The sequence below is a fragment of the Budorcas taxicolor genome, chromosome 8, assembly GCF_023091745.1.
Source record: "Budorcas taxicolor isolate Tak-1 chromosome 8, Takin1.1, whole genome shotgun sequence".
NCBI lineage: Eukaryota > Metazoa > Chordata > Mammalia > Artiodactyla > Bovidae > Budorcas > Budorcas taxicolor.
This window is the reverse complement of record NC_068917.1, coordinates 93992216-94010839: the sequence shown is the minus strand read 5'-3', so window position 1 is coordinate 94010839 and position 18624 is coordinate 93992216. Positions and strand designations below refer to the sequence as shown.

Genomic DNA, 18624 nt, shown 5'->3' with positions numbered 1-18624 from the left:
GCACTGTTATTAATAACTTCACTCAGGCAGCATCTCCCTGGATTTTGCAAATCATCTCCTGTTTTGTTTCGTGTTAAGTGATCTTTCAATCTGTCTTCATTGATGAGAAAGTTGCAGATTGTATGAGTGAATACCTTCTTTCTACCTTTTCATGATTGTTGTTACAAGTTTTTTAGAAATCCCCAATTATTACATCGCCCTGTCTTGCCCCATTGTCTTCACCCAGGGAAACTCTTTCCCCTGGTAGCTCTGCTTGTTGCCTCTGGAGCCCTCACCTCATGCAGATGCAGGCCTCCGTCTTCTGTCCCCCCTCCTGCCTGGATAAAGGGCTGTATGTATAGACACAATTAGTCTGCCAAATTTTATTGAGCTACTGCTCTTCTGGGCAAAATATCAGGATGGCAAAAAAAAAAAAAAAAAAACGAAAAGGAAATCAGGTCTTCAAAATTAGAAACAGCATTTGCTTCCTCCCCATCCTGCTTCCAAGAATTTAGGAGTTAGCCATATTTTATAGGCTCCACAACCTGCCTTTCTTTTTTTCTTTGTTGTTGTTATTCAGTCACTAAGTCATGTCCAGCTCTTTGCGACCCCATGGACTGCAGCACGCCGGGCTTCCCTATCCTTCACCATCTTCTGGAGTTTGCTCAGACTCACATCCATTGAGTCAGGGATGTCATCCAACCACTTCATCCTCCTTCTTTTGCCCCCAATCTTTCCCAGCATCAGGGTTTTTTCCAATGAGTCAGCTCTTCTCATCAGGTAGGCAAAGTACTGGAGCTTTACCTCTCACTAAAATGTTGTTCTTTCCCTATTTCAGCTCTCTAATTGAATTTTAAAAAATTATTCTCAAACCAGGATTTGACTTTACAGACTCAGAGAGCAAATTTGTATATACAAAGTTTTAACACACCAGATCACTGAAAAAGAAAATGATTTCTCCTGGTTCTTTTAGCCCTAGTGCTCTGGGGGAAAGTACTTATTAAGTACGGGAATCCTTGAGAGTAACTGTAACTAAGTTATTTTTCAGGTATGTACTTCCTTTATTAAACGTTTATTAGCACTTACTGTATACCAAGCCTCTAGAGACATGCAAAGAAAGGCAGAGCTGTACCCTGTCAGAGAAATTTTCCTAGAATGGGCTCACCCATCCATCTCAGCGTTCTGCAAGAGAAATAAAGTCTCTCTCAAAAGAAGTTATATTGACACCTCAGAGCTAGAGGAACTTTATGATGCTGAAGACACTGGAAATGATGGCTTCCACTACTTTCCAAGCCAAGTGCCTCTGCTTGAGATGTAAACTAGCTTACCTTGGGTCCTGTGCTTGGCCTCCTGTTAGCAAGGAGTGGGGAGTCTGTGATTGGTAGACACACCAAAACCCGGTGAAGTAGGGGAGGGCCATTCCCCAAGGAAAGGATCCTAAGCAAATAAAGCCAACACATTTCCTGCAGAAGCCAGTTGTAATATTAGTGTAAAAAATCTCCAATTTTTTACTTTATTAATTGTTAATATGCTTTTCCTCCCAATTCCCATAATAGGCCCCCAGATTGATGAACAGTGGCATTAGAAAGTCAGGATGGCAAGTTTTCCAAGTTCTCTGAGCCTCTTTCTCATCTATCAATTAAGAATATCAATCTCTTTCTCCATCACAGAATTATTCCAAAAATCTCTTGAGATCTATAAGAGTTTTGGGGGGTAGAAATATATACATCAGTTTATATTATATAAAGATTCTAGGTTTCACATGCTTTCATCCACTCATTCCAAAAAACACTTTTTGAGAACCTAATAAGTGTTAGGCAGTGTTCTAGGCAATCAGGATATGCACTGGACAAATGAGCAAAATTCTTGGTTTCTTGGAGCTTACATTCTCCTTGAGGAGGGAAATAGTAAATATGTGTTGTGTCAGGGGCAAAATAAAACAAGATAAGGGGAAGAGATTGAGTCCATGAGAAGAAGAGTCCAGCTTCTCTGATAGCTCAGCCAGTAAAGAATCCACTTGTAATGCAGGAGACCCCAGATCGACTCCTGGGTTGGGAAGATCTGCTGGAGAGGGATGGTCTACCCACTCCAGTATTCTGCCCTGGAGAATTCCATGGACTATACAGTCCATGGGGTCGCAAAGCATCAGACACAAATGAACGACTTTCACAGGATAAGAGGGAGAGGGTAGGATTTGCCTTTTTTTTTTTTTTTTTTTTACTTTTTAATTGTTTAAATCATGGTAAAAACAATTTGCCATTTTAACCATTTTTAAGTGTACAGTTCAATGGCATTAATTAAATTTACACTGTTGTGCAATCATCACCAGTACATGTTTCCAAAATTTATTTCATCATCCCAAAGAGAAACTCTGTAACTGCTGAGCATAACTCCCCATTTTCCTCTAGCCCCAGCTCCTGATGAACTCTAATCTACTGATTATAAGCAGATGAATGGATAAGCTAAATGTGGTGTGTACATACAATGCAATATTTTTCAGCCATAGAAAGATTGCCTTTTTAACCACAGTAGTTAAAGTAGAGTTCAGTGATAAGTAATGTTTGAGCAGAGACCCACAGAGAGCAAGTGAAGGACCGTTGCTGATTCCTGGTGGAAGAATTTACAAGGCAGAGAGAATAGAAAATGAAGAGCCTCAAGCAGGAACAGCTGGATGGTTTTAAGAGAAGTGAGGAAGCCCAAGCTGCTGAGCAGAGTGAACAAGTGTGAGAAGAAGAATATGAAGCAAGAGGTGTGCAACCAAGTCATGTTAGGTCCTGTGGGCCTTTGTAAGGGCTCTGACAGGTACTCTGGTTGAGGCCAAACATCATCACTGAGCACTGAGCACAGGAGTAACATATTTTGACTTATCCTGGCTGCCTTACAGAAGACAGACTGAAGGGACCAGGGAACAATTTGGAAGCTATTTCTGTAGTCTAGGTGAGAGATGATGGTGACTTGGACCAGGCTGGTTGCTGGAAGTGGTAAGAAGTCATCAGATTCTGGACATACTTTGCAGACAGCATCCACCATATTTGCAGACATGCTAAGTACAGGATGCTAGAGAAAGGGAGGAATCTATGCTATTTGGCCTGAGAAATTGCAAGGATGGAGATTTATTAAGAAGGGACAGACTGTGTGAAGAGAAGATTTCAGAAGGAAAATTAGAAGTTTATTTTGATGTGTCATTTTGAGATTCTATTAGATATCCAAGTAGATAGGCTGAGTCAGGAGTTGGGAATGATATAAATTTGGAAGTCATTGGTAAATAGATGGTATTTAAAGACATGGTCTGGATAAGAAAGTGAATGTAACTAAAGAACTGAAGTTATGCTAATGTTTAAGGTCAGAAGGATGGGGAGGAACCAGCAGACAAGACTGACATAGAACAAGGAGAAAGGATTCCCCAAAACAGTGAAGAAAATACATCAAAGAGGATGAAATAAGTTTCCAAGCTGATACATGAATAAGTTGAAAACTGACTCTTGGATTTGATGGCCATTGCTGGTTTTGACAGGATCCTAAGCCAGGGATTGAAAGCCTGATTGGAGTGGGTCCAAAAGAGAATGGGAGGAGAGGAATTAAAAACAATGAGTACAGACTCTTTAAAGGACCAGAGAAATTGGGTAGCTGCTGTATGCTGGAAGACATGGACTGGGGGCTAGGGAGGCTTAGATTATAGGATTTAACCAGTAACATCTGAGGCAAATGATGACTCAAATAGTTTATCTGCATTTCTTGCTGGAGTTTTCAGAACCTGGTCAGTCATCTAACCATCTGTCAGATGTTTCAAGGGCCCACAACCGAGCAAGAGGCAGAGGAGGGTTTAGCAGCAACAGAATTGGTGGTCTTGGCCTCTTTATGTCACCGGAAGCACTAATGATCTAAACAGAGACCACTCAGAATCTTTGATAGTACAGGCATCACCCTTTATCTGAATCTAGTCTGTACCTAGAAATACGTTGGCTGGTAGATTTCCAGATGGTGAGAGTCTTTTCCATTATCTTGTATGAGACAAAACAAATAAATAAAACATTCCCACCTTTTCCAAAAAGCCCAACCAGTTTCCCTAAATTTCTTTAAAACATACCTAGACATTTGTTAGCGTTTAATATCTAATGTACAATGCATGAATTGCTATATATGACAATCCACCAATGATTTCTACATAATAGGAACCATTTAAAACACCAGTTCTTTAATGCTTAATCAGTGGGTATTCATGCGTGCGTAATACAGAGTATGCTTGCCCTCCACAATGCAATGAATATGTTAATGTAAATGAACAATAAAATAAAATGTTAAGGAAATATAATACTATAAATAACATTTAGCAAAATAAAATAAGCAAGGAAGGCGATTTTTTGAGTAGATACTTATTGATTAAGGAGGTAACTGAGAGAGACTGGATGGGCTGGAACGAGCCTGTGAAGGACTGAGTGAAGCCATAAATGCCTGACATTTGCCCATGGCTAAATCCTGAGACACTCTTCTCTCCTTGGCTCTTGAGACTCCAGAAGTGTGTGGCTGTGAGCTATCAAATGAAGCTGCAGATGAAGCAATGGGATAAAGAAAAAAAATTCCACTCACATTTCTTTCCTTTCACTTATACAGCTCTTGACAACGTGAGACCGGGCTGTAATTGCATTTCTGAATATGATGCTTCTATCCATGTCACTTGCAACAGTAATCATTATTTTGTCTGCATCACTTAAATTTAAAGATTTGACATTGAATATTCATTGCTCCTCTTCTTCTTCCTCTGACCAATGATAAATGTCAAGTTGAGCAAGTTCCACTCTATCAGACAAAAAGATTTCACTTGTTAATGTGGGACAAATGCATATATTGAATGCATAGCACATTGAAGCAGTGTGGTCCTAGGAGAAGAACAGCTGAATTACAACAGCAGCAGTACATTTTATCAGTCAGACTCAGACACACTTCAAGCATTTTTCACTGGTGCCCAAAGGCAGATTATAGGGGATTTGCAATCCAGAGGGTGAGTTTTGAATAAAATTTTTTGCAAGTCGTAACAGGGAATAGACAGCAAGAGATGCCTCTGAAGGGTATTTGCTTTATGGTAGTTCAGGCTTTAGCATCATACAATCCTGGATCCATAGCCTGGCCTCCTATTTTTTAGCTTGTATGACATTGGGTATAGTAGTTAATGAACCTCAGTTTCCTTGAATGTGAAATGGGGATAATAATACTTAACTTCAGTTCAGTTCAGTTCAGTCACTCAGTCGTGTCTGACTCTTTGTGACCTCATGAATCGCAGCATGCCAGGCCTCCCTGTCCATCACCAACTCCCGGAGTTTACCCAAATTCATGTCCATCGAGTCAGTGATGCCATCCAGCCATCTCATCCTCTGTCGTCCCCTTCTCTTCCTGCCCCCAGTTCCTCCCAGCATCAAAGTCTTTTCCAATGAGTCAACTCTTCACATGAGGTGGCCAAAGTACTGGAGTTTCAGCTTCAGCATCAGTCCTTCCAAGAACACCCAGGACTGATCTCCTTTAGAATAGACTGGTTGGATCTCCTTGCAGTCCAAGGGATGCTCAAGAGTCTTCTCCAACACTACAGTTCAAAAGCATCAATTCGTCAGTGCTCAGCTTTCTTCACAGTCCAACTCTCACATCCATGCATGACTACTGGAAAAACCATAGTCTTGACTAGTCGGACCTTTGTTGGCAAAGTAATATTTCTGCTTTTAAATATGCTATCTAGGTTGGTCATAATTTTCTTCCAAGGAGTAAGCATCTTTTAATTTCATTGCTGCAATCACCATCTGCAGTGATTTTGGAGGCCAAAAAAATAAAGTCTGACACTGTTTCCACAGTTTCCCCATCTATTTGCCATGAAGTGATGGGACCAGATGCCATGATCTTCGTTCTCTGAATGTTGAGCTTTAAGCCAACTTTTTCACTCTCCTCTTTCACTTTCATCAAGAGGCTTTTGAGTTCCTCTTCACTTTCTGCCATAAGGGTGGTGTCATCTGCATATCTGAGGTTATTGATATTTCTCCCGGCAACCTTGATTCCAGCTTGTGCTTCTTCCAGCCCAGCGTTTCTCATGATGTACTCTGCACATAAATTAAATAAGCCAGGTGACAATATACAGCCTTGACGTACTCCTTTTCCTATTTGGAACCAGTCTGTTGTGCCATGTCCAGTTCTATTTAACTTATAATACTATTATCAGATCATAATATGCATGTATGGTGTCTGGCACACAGATGTCTAATTTAAAAAAAAAAAACAGCAACTACTTCTATAATTCTATTAGTATGTGGGTGTAAACAATGGAAATTTAAAGAAAGAAGTGTGTAAAATAAACTGAATACAGCCTCTTTGTTATTGAGATAATAAGAGGAAAATGGGACTAATTATTGTTATGCACAAGATAACAGAGGGGAACACCAGGGTTTAAAAGCAGGATGATTCACTGTAAGTTACATTTTTCTTCTTCATCTTGGCAGCACTTTATAAAAAGCCGCACCAGTCTGTTTAGTCTTTTGCTGAGTGTTCAATGCTGTTTAAGTCCCAAGTGAATTTGCCCAGTGTGTTCTTCATCCACAGCAGTAGTAACTCATTGAATCCTTCTATAATAGCTGTATCCTGTACACATTACTACAGGTCCAGGCTAAGGGCTATTTTCAGACACATTTGTATATACTTTCTGGAGGTCAGGTTGGTCATCACATGTACAGAGATGTCCCAGGAAAAGCCCTAGTAACTGAGTACCCCTCAGGGCCTGATAAACTGCTCACCTTTCCTACACTAGCATTCCTTGTTCCTTCAGGCTGGGCTTCTTTCACTCTCAGGTGCCCCAGTCTCGGGGACCTGGGGCATGCTCTGTGCCCCTGCTCACCCTTAGTCTTTCCTTCTCCAGGGATCCTAACACACATCTTTGGTCCAGAGCCATTGCCAAAAGTAGTATCATTGAGGAAAAGAGATTCCATGGCCCAGCCTCCCCCAAAGCTTGAAATCTCCAAGCTCTGCCTCTGAGCCTGCTCCCCCACATAAACTTCCTGGAGTACCAGGAGTCTAGCCATGCCTGAGCCATCCTGACTGCCTGCTTCTCCAGGACTGGGGGTAGAGGAGAGGAGAATGAAAGAAAGGAAAACTCCTTCAAGGGGATAGGTGGATCACTCATATCAGTTAAATGATGTGGTTAAGAGTGTAGGCTCTGGAGTTAGCCTGCCTGCCTGGGTGTGAACCCCCCGGACCTTTACTAGCTATGTGACCTTGGATGAGTCATTTAATTCTCATTCCTAAGTTTCCTCACTTGCAAAATGGAGACAGTACCTCCCTCATAGGTCGTTGGGAAAATTAAGCAAGTTGCTATATTGATAAAGTGCTCAGAACTGCGCCTTCCACGTGTTAAATGCTAAATAATTATCAATGATGATAATGACCAAAAGCCTCCAGCAAAGGGATGATGCTTGGGGTCCTTAGCATTGGCTTGTATGATCTTGGGTACGGTTCTTAATCTAGCCTTGCCTAGGGCTGGCCTGTTCCTCCCTCAGGATGCAGGGCCTCTGCACCCCACCTCTGAGCACAGCCATCTGTCTCACAAGCTCACAGATCAGTGTGCTGGAGGTTCGTGTCTCTGTCACATTCTTTGTTTCTGCTGCCCTCAGCTTGGAGTGCTACTTTCCCACCCAGCCTCCACATTCTACCTGTCTCACTTTAAGTCTTATCTCATGAGCCAGCTTCTCTGCAAAACCTGGGAAGTGTGAATCAATGTATCATGCGGTATAAATGTTTGCTTTCTCCCTAGACTTGAGCTGATTGAAGGTAGGGACATAACCCTCCTATCTCCACCCCTGGTACTTGGGAGACTACCTGGCACATAGTAGGCACTCAACGAATCAAATGTCTTTCTCCTGGATTGATTGGTCATCGATGTCAGTGACTGAATGCATATTTTGTAGAGACCGCCTGTAAAGCCATTAGCCGGTCACAGGTGTTAAAGTGATTTTTTTTATAGTTGCTGTTGCTCTCTTGTTGTAGAGTAAAAAGAACCTGAACTTTGGAGCTAAACAAACATTGACTTATAGGCCAGCTTTGTCACTTAAAAACTGCAAGAACTTCAGTTTCTGCAACTATAAATTGTAGTTATAATAGCTATCTAAGCACACAAAAAAGAAAAAATAGTAAGCAATCAACAAGTAGATCCCTTCTTTTTCTCCTCTGTGGCTGTCTAATTTTGTGACCTGGCTCAACTTCCTTCACTTTTCTGGTCCCAAGTTCCTCATCTTTAAAATGAGGACATTGAACTAGATGATATCCTATCCATGTTCCCTGTCAGATCTAAATGAAAATTTTTATTGCGCTCATCATCTTTTCCCCTTAAATCTAACTCACTCTCTGTCCCTGGGAGAGATTCTTTCCTTGATAACTTCTCGATGTTTTAATATACTAAATTGTTTTAATTTTCACTCTCTATCTCTCAGTGTCCCTTTTGACACCATAGCGTGGTCTAGACACAGGGCCTCTTCATGACTCCAGGAACCAAACAATAGCACTGTATGTGAGTAGCACCCCCAGGAATTGTGCCCTGCAGCAGCCCTCGGTCCTGGATCCCCTTCACGGTGTAGTATAGTGACATCTGCAGAGCGCACAGAGAAACGGTCTCCAGCTTTCCTTGGGTCCAGCAAAAAACGATGTGTATCTCAGAGTGGACAGGCATGGGACCAGGTGCAGCCCCCCATTCATGACCTTTCCTTTCCTGTTCTGCCACAGACGTTGCAGATGGGCATCAAACACTTCTCTGGACTCTTCATGCTGCTGTGCATCGGATTTGGTCTGTCCATCCTGACCACCATTGGTGAGCACATGGTGTACAGGCTGGTGCTGCCACGCATCAGGAACAAATCTAGGCTACAATACTGGCTCCACACCAGTCAGGTGAGTGCCACCAGGCATCTCCCTCTAGTATTCTTAAGCATCAGAATTCCCAATAATGGGAGAATCCAGGACCTCAAGTCAGAGTGACAAATGACAGGTTATCAAGAGAACCAGGTGGTGTAGACACTCTTAGTATACAAGATGGAACTCTCTCTATCCCATTAATGCACTTGCCCCTTAAATTAAGCTGTCCCATAATGCCCTTTCCTTCCATATAACCCTCCACTGTTGCTCAGAGTGGAAGCAACAGCCTTGTTGTTGTTGTTTAAATGTTTTCTTGTAAGTAGTTAGTTGCAAGAAATATAATTTCCAGCATTTTGGAAATATTGGCTTTTTAAAATAAAACTGTTAAATCCATTTTCAAACTGTGTCCAGTAGGATCTAATAGAATAGGCTAAATAGACTGTAAATGCCTTAGTAACAATACCCATTATTTCTCTTAGCTTGTCACAGGAAAACATAGGAAGTGTTTAGATGCACGTGGTTTTGAGATTGCAATGACATGTTTTTAAGATGATTTCACTTAGTGACAGTCTGAAGAGATGGTGTGAAAGATTTGTTTCCTTTAGTCTTTCTTGCCAAAACTGAAACCCATTAAATGATCTTGAAGTCTCCTGTTTCCCTTCAGATGAATGCTCGGGTCCCTGCTCTTGCTGCATTTCAATGGTCCAGAGCTTAGAAGTCCACTGATGTCATGGCCAAGCTCTAGATCAAAGTTCCTTCGTGTTATCCAGACACCTATGCACTCACCAACAGGAAGAACTAAAACTGTCAGGCAGACAGTCATTCAAGCTCACTCCTTTGTACATCTCACCTGATGGAAACAGGCATTGAGAGCTGAAACATACTCAGAAGGCTTCTTACTGATGAAGTGAAAGTGAAAGTCACTCAGGCGTGTCCAACTCTTTGTGACCCCATAGACTATACAGTCCATGGAATTCTACAGGCCAGAACACTAGAATGGGTAGCCTTTGCCTTCTCTAGGGGATCTTCCCAACCCAGGGATGGAACCCAGGTCTCATGCATTGCAGGCTAATTTTGTTCCAGCTGAGCCACCAGGGAAGCCTAAGAATACTGGATTGGGTAGCCTATCCCTTCTCCAGTGGATCTTCCTAACTCAGGAATTGAACCGGGGTCTCCTGTTTTGCAGGCGGATTCTTTACCAGCCGAGCTTCTGGGGAAGAACTGATGAAGGGGCTCTAGCAAAGACAGCAGATTCCCCCTGAATGCAGGGAGGGGCAAGGCCGGAGCAGCCAACCCGACCTCCCAGACAGGCTCCCCGCTGCCTCCCAGCAGTGAGGCTGCCAGTTCTGCCACCTCTGCCCCCTGCATCTGTTATGCTGCTCTCTTCTTTAACACAGCACTTTTTTTCTATATAGGTCACTGTTAATGGTTTGGTTACATGTGAACCCTGTTCTTCTACTTTGATCCTAGGACGTATTTGGTCTCCTAAGGAAGACTCTGCAGACAGTTGATCCTCTCCATTATAAATTAGCATGATTAGTTTAATTCTAAGGAGTTATCACCTTCTTTGTTTTGACTGACCTTTAGCAGTTGTTCTAAGTCCTTTGCCACATGTTAGTTATGATAGTGTATTAGTCACTTTGCGATCCCACCAGGCTCCTCTGTTCTTGGGACTCTCCAGGCAAGAATAGTGGAGTGGGTAGCCATTCCCTTCTTCGGGGAATCTTCCTGACCCAGGGATCGAACCCAGGTCTCCCTCATTGCAGGAAGATTCTTTACCGTCTGAGCCACCAGGGAAGCCCAGTTATGATAACTCTTCTTTTATTTATTTATTTGGCTGCACTGAATCTTAAGTGGCAGTATGTGATCTCTTAGTTGCAGCATACAGGATCTAGTTCCCTGACCAGGGATCGAACCCAGATCCCCTGCATTGGAAGTGAGGAGTCATAGGCACTGACACACCAGGGAAGTCCCAACTTTTCTTTATATCACAGACCTTTTTACAACTCAGAGTATTTCTAAGTTTCCCATCAAATTATTTTCTTCCAGGTAAAATACTATCTTAGAATTCATTTTCTCTTGAGATTTGGGACTGAATATTGATCTTTTTTTCTGCCATCAATGGTAATTGGTTTAAAAAAGCCAAGGTTAGTAGCAAAGAGATTAAATCTCAGGGGGTGCTTTGTGCCCTAGTTCTGTGTTTCTAACGATCTCTATGTGTGAATCTGTTCTTTCCATCAGAGATTACACAGAGCACTAAACACATCATTTGTAGAGGAAAAGCAACAGCGTTTCAAGACTAAACGTGTGGAAAGGAGGTAAGAAGAGGCCAGTTCCAGGTATCATTTATGTTTGTTAAAAGCATAAAGATGCAACTAAGACTCCATGCTCAAGAGGGAAATTATGTACAATAATTCAAATCAAATCAGGACTAAGTTGTTGAGAAACAACATATATGTTGTTTCTAAAAAATTGTTGTTTGAAGTAAAAAATATATTGTTTCAAATAGAAATCAGTTCAGTTCAGTTCAGTTCAGTCGCTCAGTCTTGGCCAACTCTTTGCAACCCCATGGACTGCAGCACGCCAGGCCTTCCTGTCCATCACCAACTCCCAGAGTTTACTCAGACTCATGTCCATTGAGTTGGTGATGCCATCCAACCATTTCATCCTCTGTCATCCCCTTCTCCTCCCAACTTCAATCTTTCCCAGGATCAGGGTCTTTTCCAATGAGTCAGTTCTTCACATCAGGTGGCCAAAGTATTGGAGTTTCAGCTTCAGCATCAGTTCTTCCAGTGAATATTCAGGACTGATTTCCTTTAGGATTGACTAGTTGGCTCTCCTTGCTGTCCAAGAGACTCTTAAGCTTCTTCTCCAATACCACAGTTCAAGAGCATCAGCTCTTCAGTGCTCAGCTTTCTTTATAGTCCAGCTCTCATATCCATACATGACTACTGGAAAAACCATAGCCTTGACTAGATGAGCCTTTGTTGGCAAAGTAATGTCTCTGCTTTTTAATATGCTGTCTAGGTTGGTCATAACTTTTCTTCCAAGGAGCAAGCGTCTTTTAATTTCATGGCTGCAGTCACCATCAGCAGTGATTTTGGAGCCCCCCCAAAATAAAGTCTGTCACTGTTTCCATTATTTGCCATGAAGTGATGGGACCAGATGCCATTATCTTAGTTTTCTGAACATTGAGCTTGAAGCCAACTTTTTCACTCTCCTCTTTCACTTTCAAGAGGCTCTTTAATTTTTCTTCTCTTTCTGCCATAAGGGTGGTGTCATCTGCATATCTGAGGTTATAGATATTTCTCCCAGCAGTCTTGATTCCAGCTTGTGCTTCATCCGATCCAGCATTTCTCATGATGTACTCTGCATATAAGTTAAATAAGCAGGGTGGCAATAAACAGCTTTGACCTACTCCTTTCCCGATTTGGAACCAGTTTGTTGTTCCATATCCAGTACTAACTGTCATTTCTTGACCTGCATACAGATTTCTCAGGAGGCAGGTCAGGTGATCTGGTATTCCCATCTTTCAGAATTTTCCACAGTTTGTTGTAATCCACACAGTCAAAGGCTTTGGCACAGTCAATAAAGCAGAAATATATGTTTTTCTGGAACTCTCTTGCTTTGTGATGATCCAATGGATTTTCGCAATTTAATCTCTGGTTCTTCTGCCTTTTCTAAATCCAGCTTGAACATCTGGAAGTTCACAGTTCACGTATTGCTGAAGCCTGGCTTGGAGAATTTTGAGCATTACTTTGCTAGCATGTGAGATGAGTGCAATTGTGCAGTAGCTTGAGCATTCTTTGGCATTGCCTTTCTTTGGGATTGGAATGAAAACTGACCTTTTCCAGTCCTGTGGCCACTGCTGAGTTTTCCAAATTTACTGGCATATTGAGTGCAGCACTTTCACAGCATCATCTTTTAGGATTTGAAATAGCTCAACTGGAATTCCATCACCTCCACTAGCTTTGTTCATAGTGATGCTTCCTAAGACCCACTTGACTTCACATTCCAGGATGTCTGGCTCTAGGTGAGTGATTGCACCATCGTGCTTATATGGGTCATGAAGATCTTTTTTGTATAGTTCTTCTGTGTATTCTTACCACCTCTTCTCAATATCTTCTGCTTCTGTTAGGTCCATACCATTTCTGTCCTTTATTGTGCCCATCTTTGCATGAAATGCTCCCTTGGTATCTCTAATTTTCTCAAAGAGATCTCTAGTCTTTCCCATTCTATTGCTTTCCTCTAGAAATAGAACAGACCAAAAATATATATACATCTGTACATAGATGGACACTGAAATGCAGTAGAGGCAATAGATGTTGTGGGAAAAGTGCCAGCGTAATCTCTAGGCACAAGTGTGCATGCATGCTAAGTCTTCCAGTCATGTCTGACTCTGTGTGCCCTAGAACTGTAGGCCACCAGGTTTCTCTGTCCATGGGATTCTCCAGGCAAAAATACTGGAGTGGGTTGCCATGCCCTCCTCCAGGGAACCTTCCCGACCCAGGGATCGAACCTGAGTCTCTTACGTCTCCTGCATTGGCAAGTGGGTTCTTTACCACTAGCGCCACCCGGGAAGCCCCCTAGGGTCTAGTATCCGGCTCCAAATCCTGACTCCTACACTTAATAATATGTGTGGTCCTGGGCAAGTCATTTATTTAACCTCTCTGTACCCCAACTTCCTCATCTGTGAAAATGAGAGAGAGTACCTACTTTCTAGAGACTCTAAAAATTAAATAATACATCTAAAGCCCCCCCAAAAAAAGCTACTTTAGCTATTTTACTGTGTACCAAATACACATAAGGCTAAATTCATAAGTACCATAGGCAATTAATTTCATGCAATATTGCCCCTTTGGCATGTTTCCACTCCCGACTCCTTTCCAGCACTCCCAGGAATATTCGAAATATACAACAGACATGTTCTGCTTAATCCATTTCCTGGCACTGTTACTGCAAGCTCCCTAGAAAAGAGCATCTCATTAATAGGAAGTAACAGGCATTAAATGCATAATTGACATGTGGAAATTGAAACTCTACACCTTCCCCACATCCAGCCTGTGGAAAACTGTTGCCTTATTCATGGTGGTTAGAGATGTCAGAAGTATTTGGGTCTGGTACCTGGCTGGCCTCTGTTTCTTGCTGCCTAAGGCAGCCTCTTGGTCTTTTCTTATGTCCACAGGCTCTGTTCACAGCATTACCTCCAAGCAACTCTTTGTCATCTACAGCAGATCTTCAGCTCCAAGCTGAGGATTACCTTAGCTTTCTGGGTAATTTTGAAATCTGACACTCACGCTTCTCATTTGCAATGGACAAGGAAAAGGGAGTGGAAAACATGATTCTCTTTCATTATCTGTATCACCTCAGGGGCTGCTGGAGTCCCCGTCTCTGCAATTTGCATCGAGCTTGTCAGAATCGTTTCAGCTATCTCTACGGCCTCTCTTTCCAGGCAGTGAGCACACGCTCCCCCCAGCATGGTCTGTGGTCTTCCTGTATCACATTGTGGCCCTGTCAGCAACAAACTGTAGGCTAATCAGGTCATAGCTGTTCTATGTCGTGTGATGTATATATTTTTTCTACGTGCTGTGTATATTTTTTTTATAATTATTTTTAACATAAATGTTTAACCAGAGAGGAACACAAGAAGACATAGCAGCAAAGACACCATCTCACAATAACAAAGCATTTGTTCTCTGGCCTAATAGAAACAGGAAGCTACTCGTGATCCCATTTCCAACTGTGATATGACTCCTAGTCACATCTCTCTTACCTAAATTCAGAACCAAATGTGTCTTTCACTCAACGTATCCATTTTTTTTTTTTTGGCAGATTCCCTTCTGAAATCCCTTATTTTGAGAAGGAGCTAAGATAATACACCCTTATGGTTTATTGGGCCCTTATTTCCTATGCCACCTCCCTACAACCAAACACCCACTTGTAACCTTTCAAACGCAGTGAGTGTTTGGGGGCCCACTGAAGTCACGTCTCTTCTGAATGGTCTAGTGGACCATTGAACCTCAAAGGTATAAAATTGCCCAGTGAAAACTTTTTAGTGTTAAATTCACTCAACTCACTAGTCACTTTACACTCTAACGCTCAGGAAAGCTTACAGACTACAATTGAAACACTGTAGAGGCTAACAATATAACACATTCATTTCTAGTTAGACACCACACCTGGCATTCAGTATCTACCACCTTGCATTCATAAATGGCTCAGAGCCACGTGTCAGTAATCAGAGCACTAATGATGCTTCCACCTATCACCTATCATGGAGGCCAGTTTTTGCTTATTACTCTATATTATGTTCCCAGATATATACACAAAGCTCTGGAGAAAACCAGACTGGCTATTTCTATTTCCTTGATTTCTGAGGTTGCCTGACATTCTAGGAAAATATGTTGATCCATAACTCCTAGGTTTTTCCCCACTATGAATCATCCCATGATCCTAGAGTTAGGTCTCTTGGCTCAAAAACTTTCTCTCTCTCTTTTTTTTCTGCAAGAGTATCTGTGCAAATATCTTTATCTGGTACAACTTTACATTCCTCCTCTATGTTCCACATTGATTGAGTAAATACAGTAATAGATAAATGAATGAATGACTAGCACATGGGTTTGAGGAAAGGCCTGGAGAAATTTGCGGGCCATGGCATGAATAGATATTGCTCCTTTTTTACTTAAAGCAGAAGAAAAAGGTAGATACTGCAAAAGACTATATATATATATAGAGAGAGAGAGAGAGAAAGAAAGAGAGAGAGACACACACAGTCCTTAGTTTATTCAGCATATGATTTTCTGTAAATTTTGGTCTGTCCTTCACTCTACTGGATTTCCAATATACCTCCTCTTTTCTCTTTCCTCTCACCTCAAGATACAAATCATAAACCATATATACAATAACACATACCACAAACAAGATTGTTTTGAAATTATTCAAATTCAATAGGAAAAAAAAAATTGAAGAAAGAAAGGGAAACGTAAGGCTAGGAGGAAAATTATAACCATTCCTCTGACCTGGTATAAAGTCAATGGAGCTGTAAGTGGGCTCATTATAAAAATTGTACCCAGCCCAGGACACGGGAAAACTGTGTTACGGTGCCCCCTGTCTATATATATGAGACGTAAAACATGAGAAATATTAAAGAACTACAGATTGACTTAGAAGGTGTTTGTGTGTTTTAATGGCTGGGGGCATGTATCACCAATTTTTGCTGTGAGAGAAATTATCTCAATTTATAATGGTTTAAACAACAATGAGTTGCTTATGAATCTGTGGGTCAGCTGTGCAGTCTGTGCAGTCTGGGCCAAACTTGGCTAATCGTGGCCACACTTGCTCCTTTGCCTACAGCCAGCTTGGAGGGAAGGAGGGAGAAACAGAGCTGGCTGGTCTAGGGTGGCCTCAGCTCGTCAACCAGGGAGTCTGGGGACTCTCTCTGATGGTCTGTTTTCACCCAGCAGACCAGTCTGGACTGGTTCCACTGGAGCAGCAGGGTTCTGAGAGAGGCAGTGGAAGTTTGCAAAGCTTAGAACCGCCACCTGCCACTTCTGCCACTTTCTATTGGCCAGGACAAGCTATAAGACCAGGCCAAATTCAAGGGGAAGAGAAAACAGACTTTCCCCTTGAACCCTCCTTGATAAGGATGAGCTGTGAAGTTACATTACAGAGGGATATGGATGAAAGGAAGAACAAAGGATTATGACTAATTTCACGATCTTCCACAGGGCAAAATGAAACAGGATCGCCCTGGTAAGTCCTTGTGTTTTTGTTCTTGTCCATGTAACTGAATCAACGTTGATCTCTCCCTTTTCCCCTTCCACTGCAGGTCCTCCCCTTCTCCTTCTCATTAGTAAGAGCCCAGGAATAAAGTCTTGATTCAGTTACAATGGATGAGAACACACACACAAGGACTTAATACAGTGTTTCTGTTTTATTTTGCCCTGTGGTAGATTGCAAAAGTGATCATAATCCTCCTCCTTCGCCTCCTTCAACAAGGCTGGAAGAAATCAGCAGTCATGTGCTTAAGGCTCTAATCTGTTCTTGTAACAAGAAACTCTTCTCACTCCATCTGGCTGTCAGTGTATTTCAGAAACCAGGCCCCTTCCTCCTGAACCTAGCCATCAATAGCTCTTTTGCTGTCTACAGCCATCTCAGGGGTGGTGGTAGTTGGTTTAAGAGGAGCCTGAAAGAGGACTGCAAATGTATTTCTCTTTGACTTTCATTATCCCAGCAAGAATTTGAGGATTTCTTGGATATATATATATATATATTTTTTTTTTTTTTATTAAGCTTCAAATCTCAGCTGTCATTCTCAGCTCACAATGTCATCTCTATAATGGGACACTTTTTGCTGAAACCTGCAGCTTGTATGCTTTTATTCTCCTTAAACTCAAGTAGTAAACATCAGGGTTGTCCTATGGGACTAAGGATGAATCATATTAGAGTGTCGACTAGCAGGACCATGCTTAGAGTCCAACAGCTGAATAAACAGAATTTCACATCTACCAAAGCATCATCTTTATAGTCATAGACTGTTGCAATGCAGTGTGGCTTTCTGAGCTTCACTGGCAGGAAAAGAATAGAAAAGCATCTAAGGTTCTTCATAAAAGAACGTGCCATACCCTGGTTTGTCAGCCCCCCAGGTGATACACCCATTCCAGCATCAGGGCAGCATGAGACTTGTTGAGAAGCTGAACTTCAGTTGAAAAGGACTCCTTTTGTCCCCTTGATGCTCCAGCAGGTAGTCTGTCAAAGGCTTTGTGACTCCAGCTCTATCTGCATATCCAGCTCTGTATTATTCACAAGGAAGTGGCTGAAAGATGGGCAGAGCTAAAGTAAATCTAAAGAAGTTCATCTAAAGTGTCTCTTGGTTTCCTAGGTCTAGTGTGGGGCCCCGTCACCTCACCGTGTGGAATACTTCCAATCTGAGTCATGACAATCGACGAAAGTACATCTTTAATGATGAGGGTGGACCAAACCAGCTGGGCATCCGGATCCACCAGGACATTCCTCTCCCGCCAAGGAGAAGAGAGCTCCCTGCCTCGCTGACCACCAATGGGAAAGCAGACTCCCACAGCGGGGCTCGGAACTCAGTGATGCAAGAGCTCTCAGAGCTGGAGAGGCAGATTCAGGTGATACGCCAGGAGCTGCAGCTGGCTGTGAGCAGGAAAACGGAGCTGGAAGAGTATCAAAGGACAAATCGAACTTGTGAGCTCTGAGTGGCCACGCTGCTCCCCTCTCTCACTTCCTGGCCTTCCTCTGAGCCCTTGAGACACTTTGTAATGCTCTTTTGTAACTACTGACCAAGGTGGGGGGACGCTGAGGTTTGGGTCTTCTTAGAGGTCAAGTGTGCTCTCCTCCAACCTGCAAAGCAGTGGCCAGTCTTCTCAAGCTCATTCCTAGGTCTCCTGGGTAGGTGTGTTTTTCAGAGCAGGAATCTTAGTCAGGAGTAACGCCATGTGAGGGATCTGTGAAAAACCAGACAACCCCAGCTCCTGTTAACCTTTTCACCAGGTGCCACATTACTAATTCTGGTTTTTAGCCCTTTCTGTGCACTATCAACTATAAGAGATAAAAGTGTTAACCATATCTGTGTCTTCTTGGGTTGTTGGTTTTAATCTTAGTATATGAAAGTGAAAGCCGTTCAGTCGTGTCCAACTCTTTGCAACCCCATGGACTATACAGTCCATGGAATTCTCTAGGCCAGAATACTGGAGTGGGTAGCCTTTCCCTTCTCCAAATCTTAGTATAGAGCAGGGTTATTCCGGG

General features: G+C 42.3%; 1 protein-coding gene across 1 annotated transcript in view; it reads left to right on the top strand.

Moving 5' to 3' along the window:
- Positions 1 to 18074, top strand: part of GRIN3A (glutamate ionotropic receptor NMDA type subunit 3A) — a 198335-nt gene extending 180261 nt beyond the window's left edge. Inside the window, exons 7-9 of the mRNA XM_052644556.1 lie at positions 8725 to 8889; positions 11095 to 11171; positions 17735 to 18074. Coding sequence (XP_052500516.1) covers positions 8725 to 8889; positions 11095 to 11171; positions 17735 to 18074 — 582 coding nt within the window. The remainder of the gene's footprint in view (positions 1 to 8724; positions 8890 to 11094; positions 11172 to 17734) is intronic.
- The last annotated feature ends 550 nt before the right edge of the window (positions 18075 to 18624 follow it).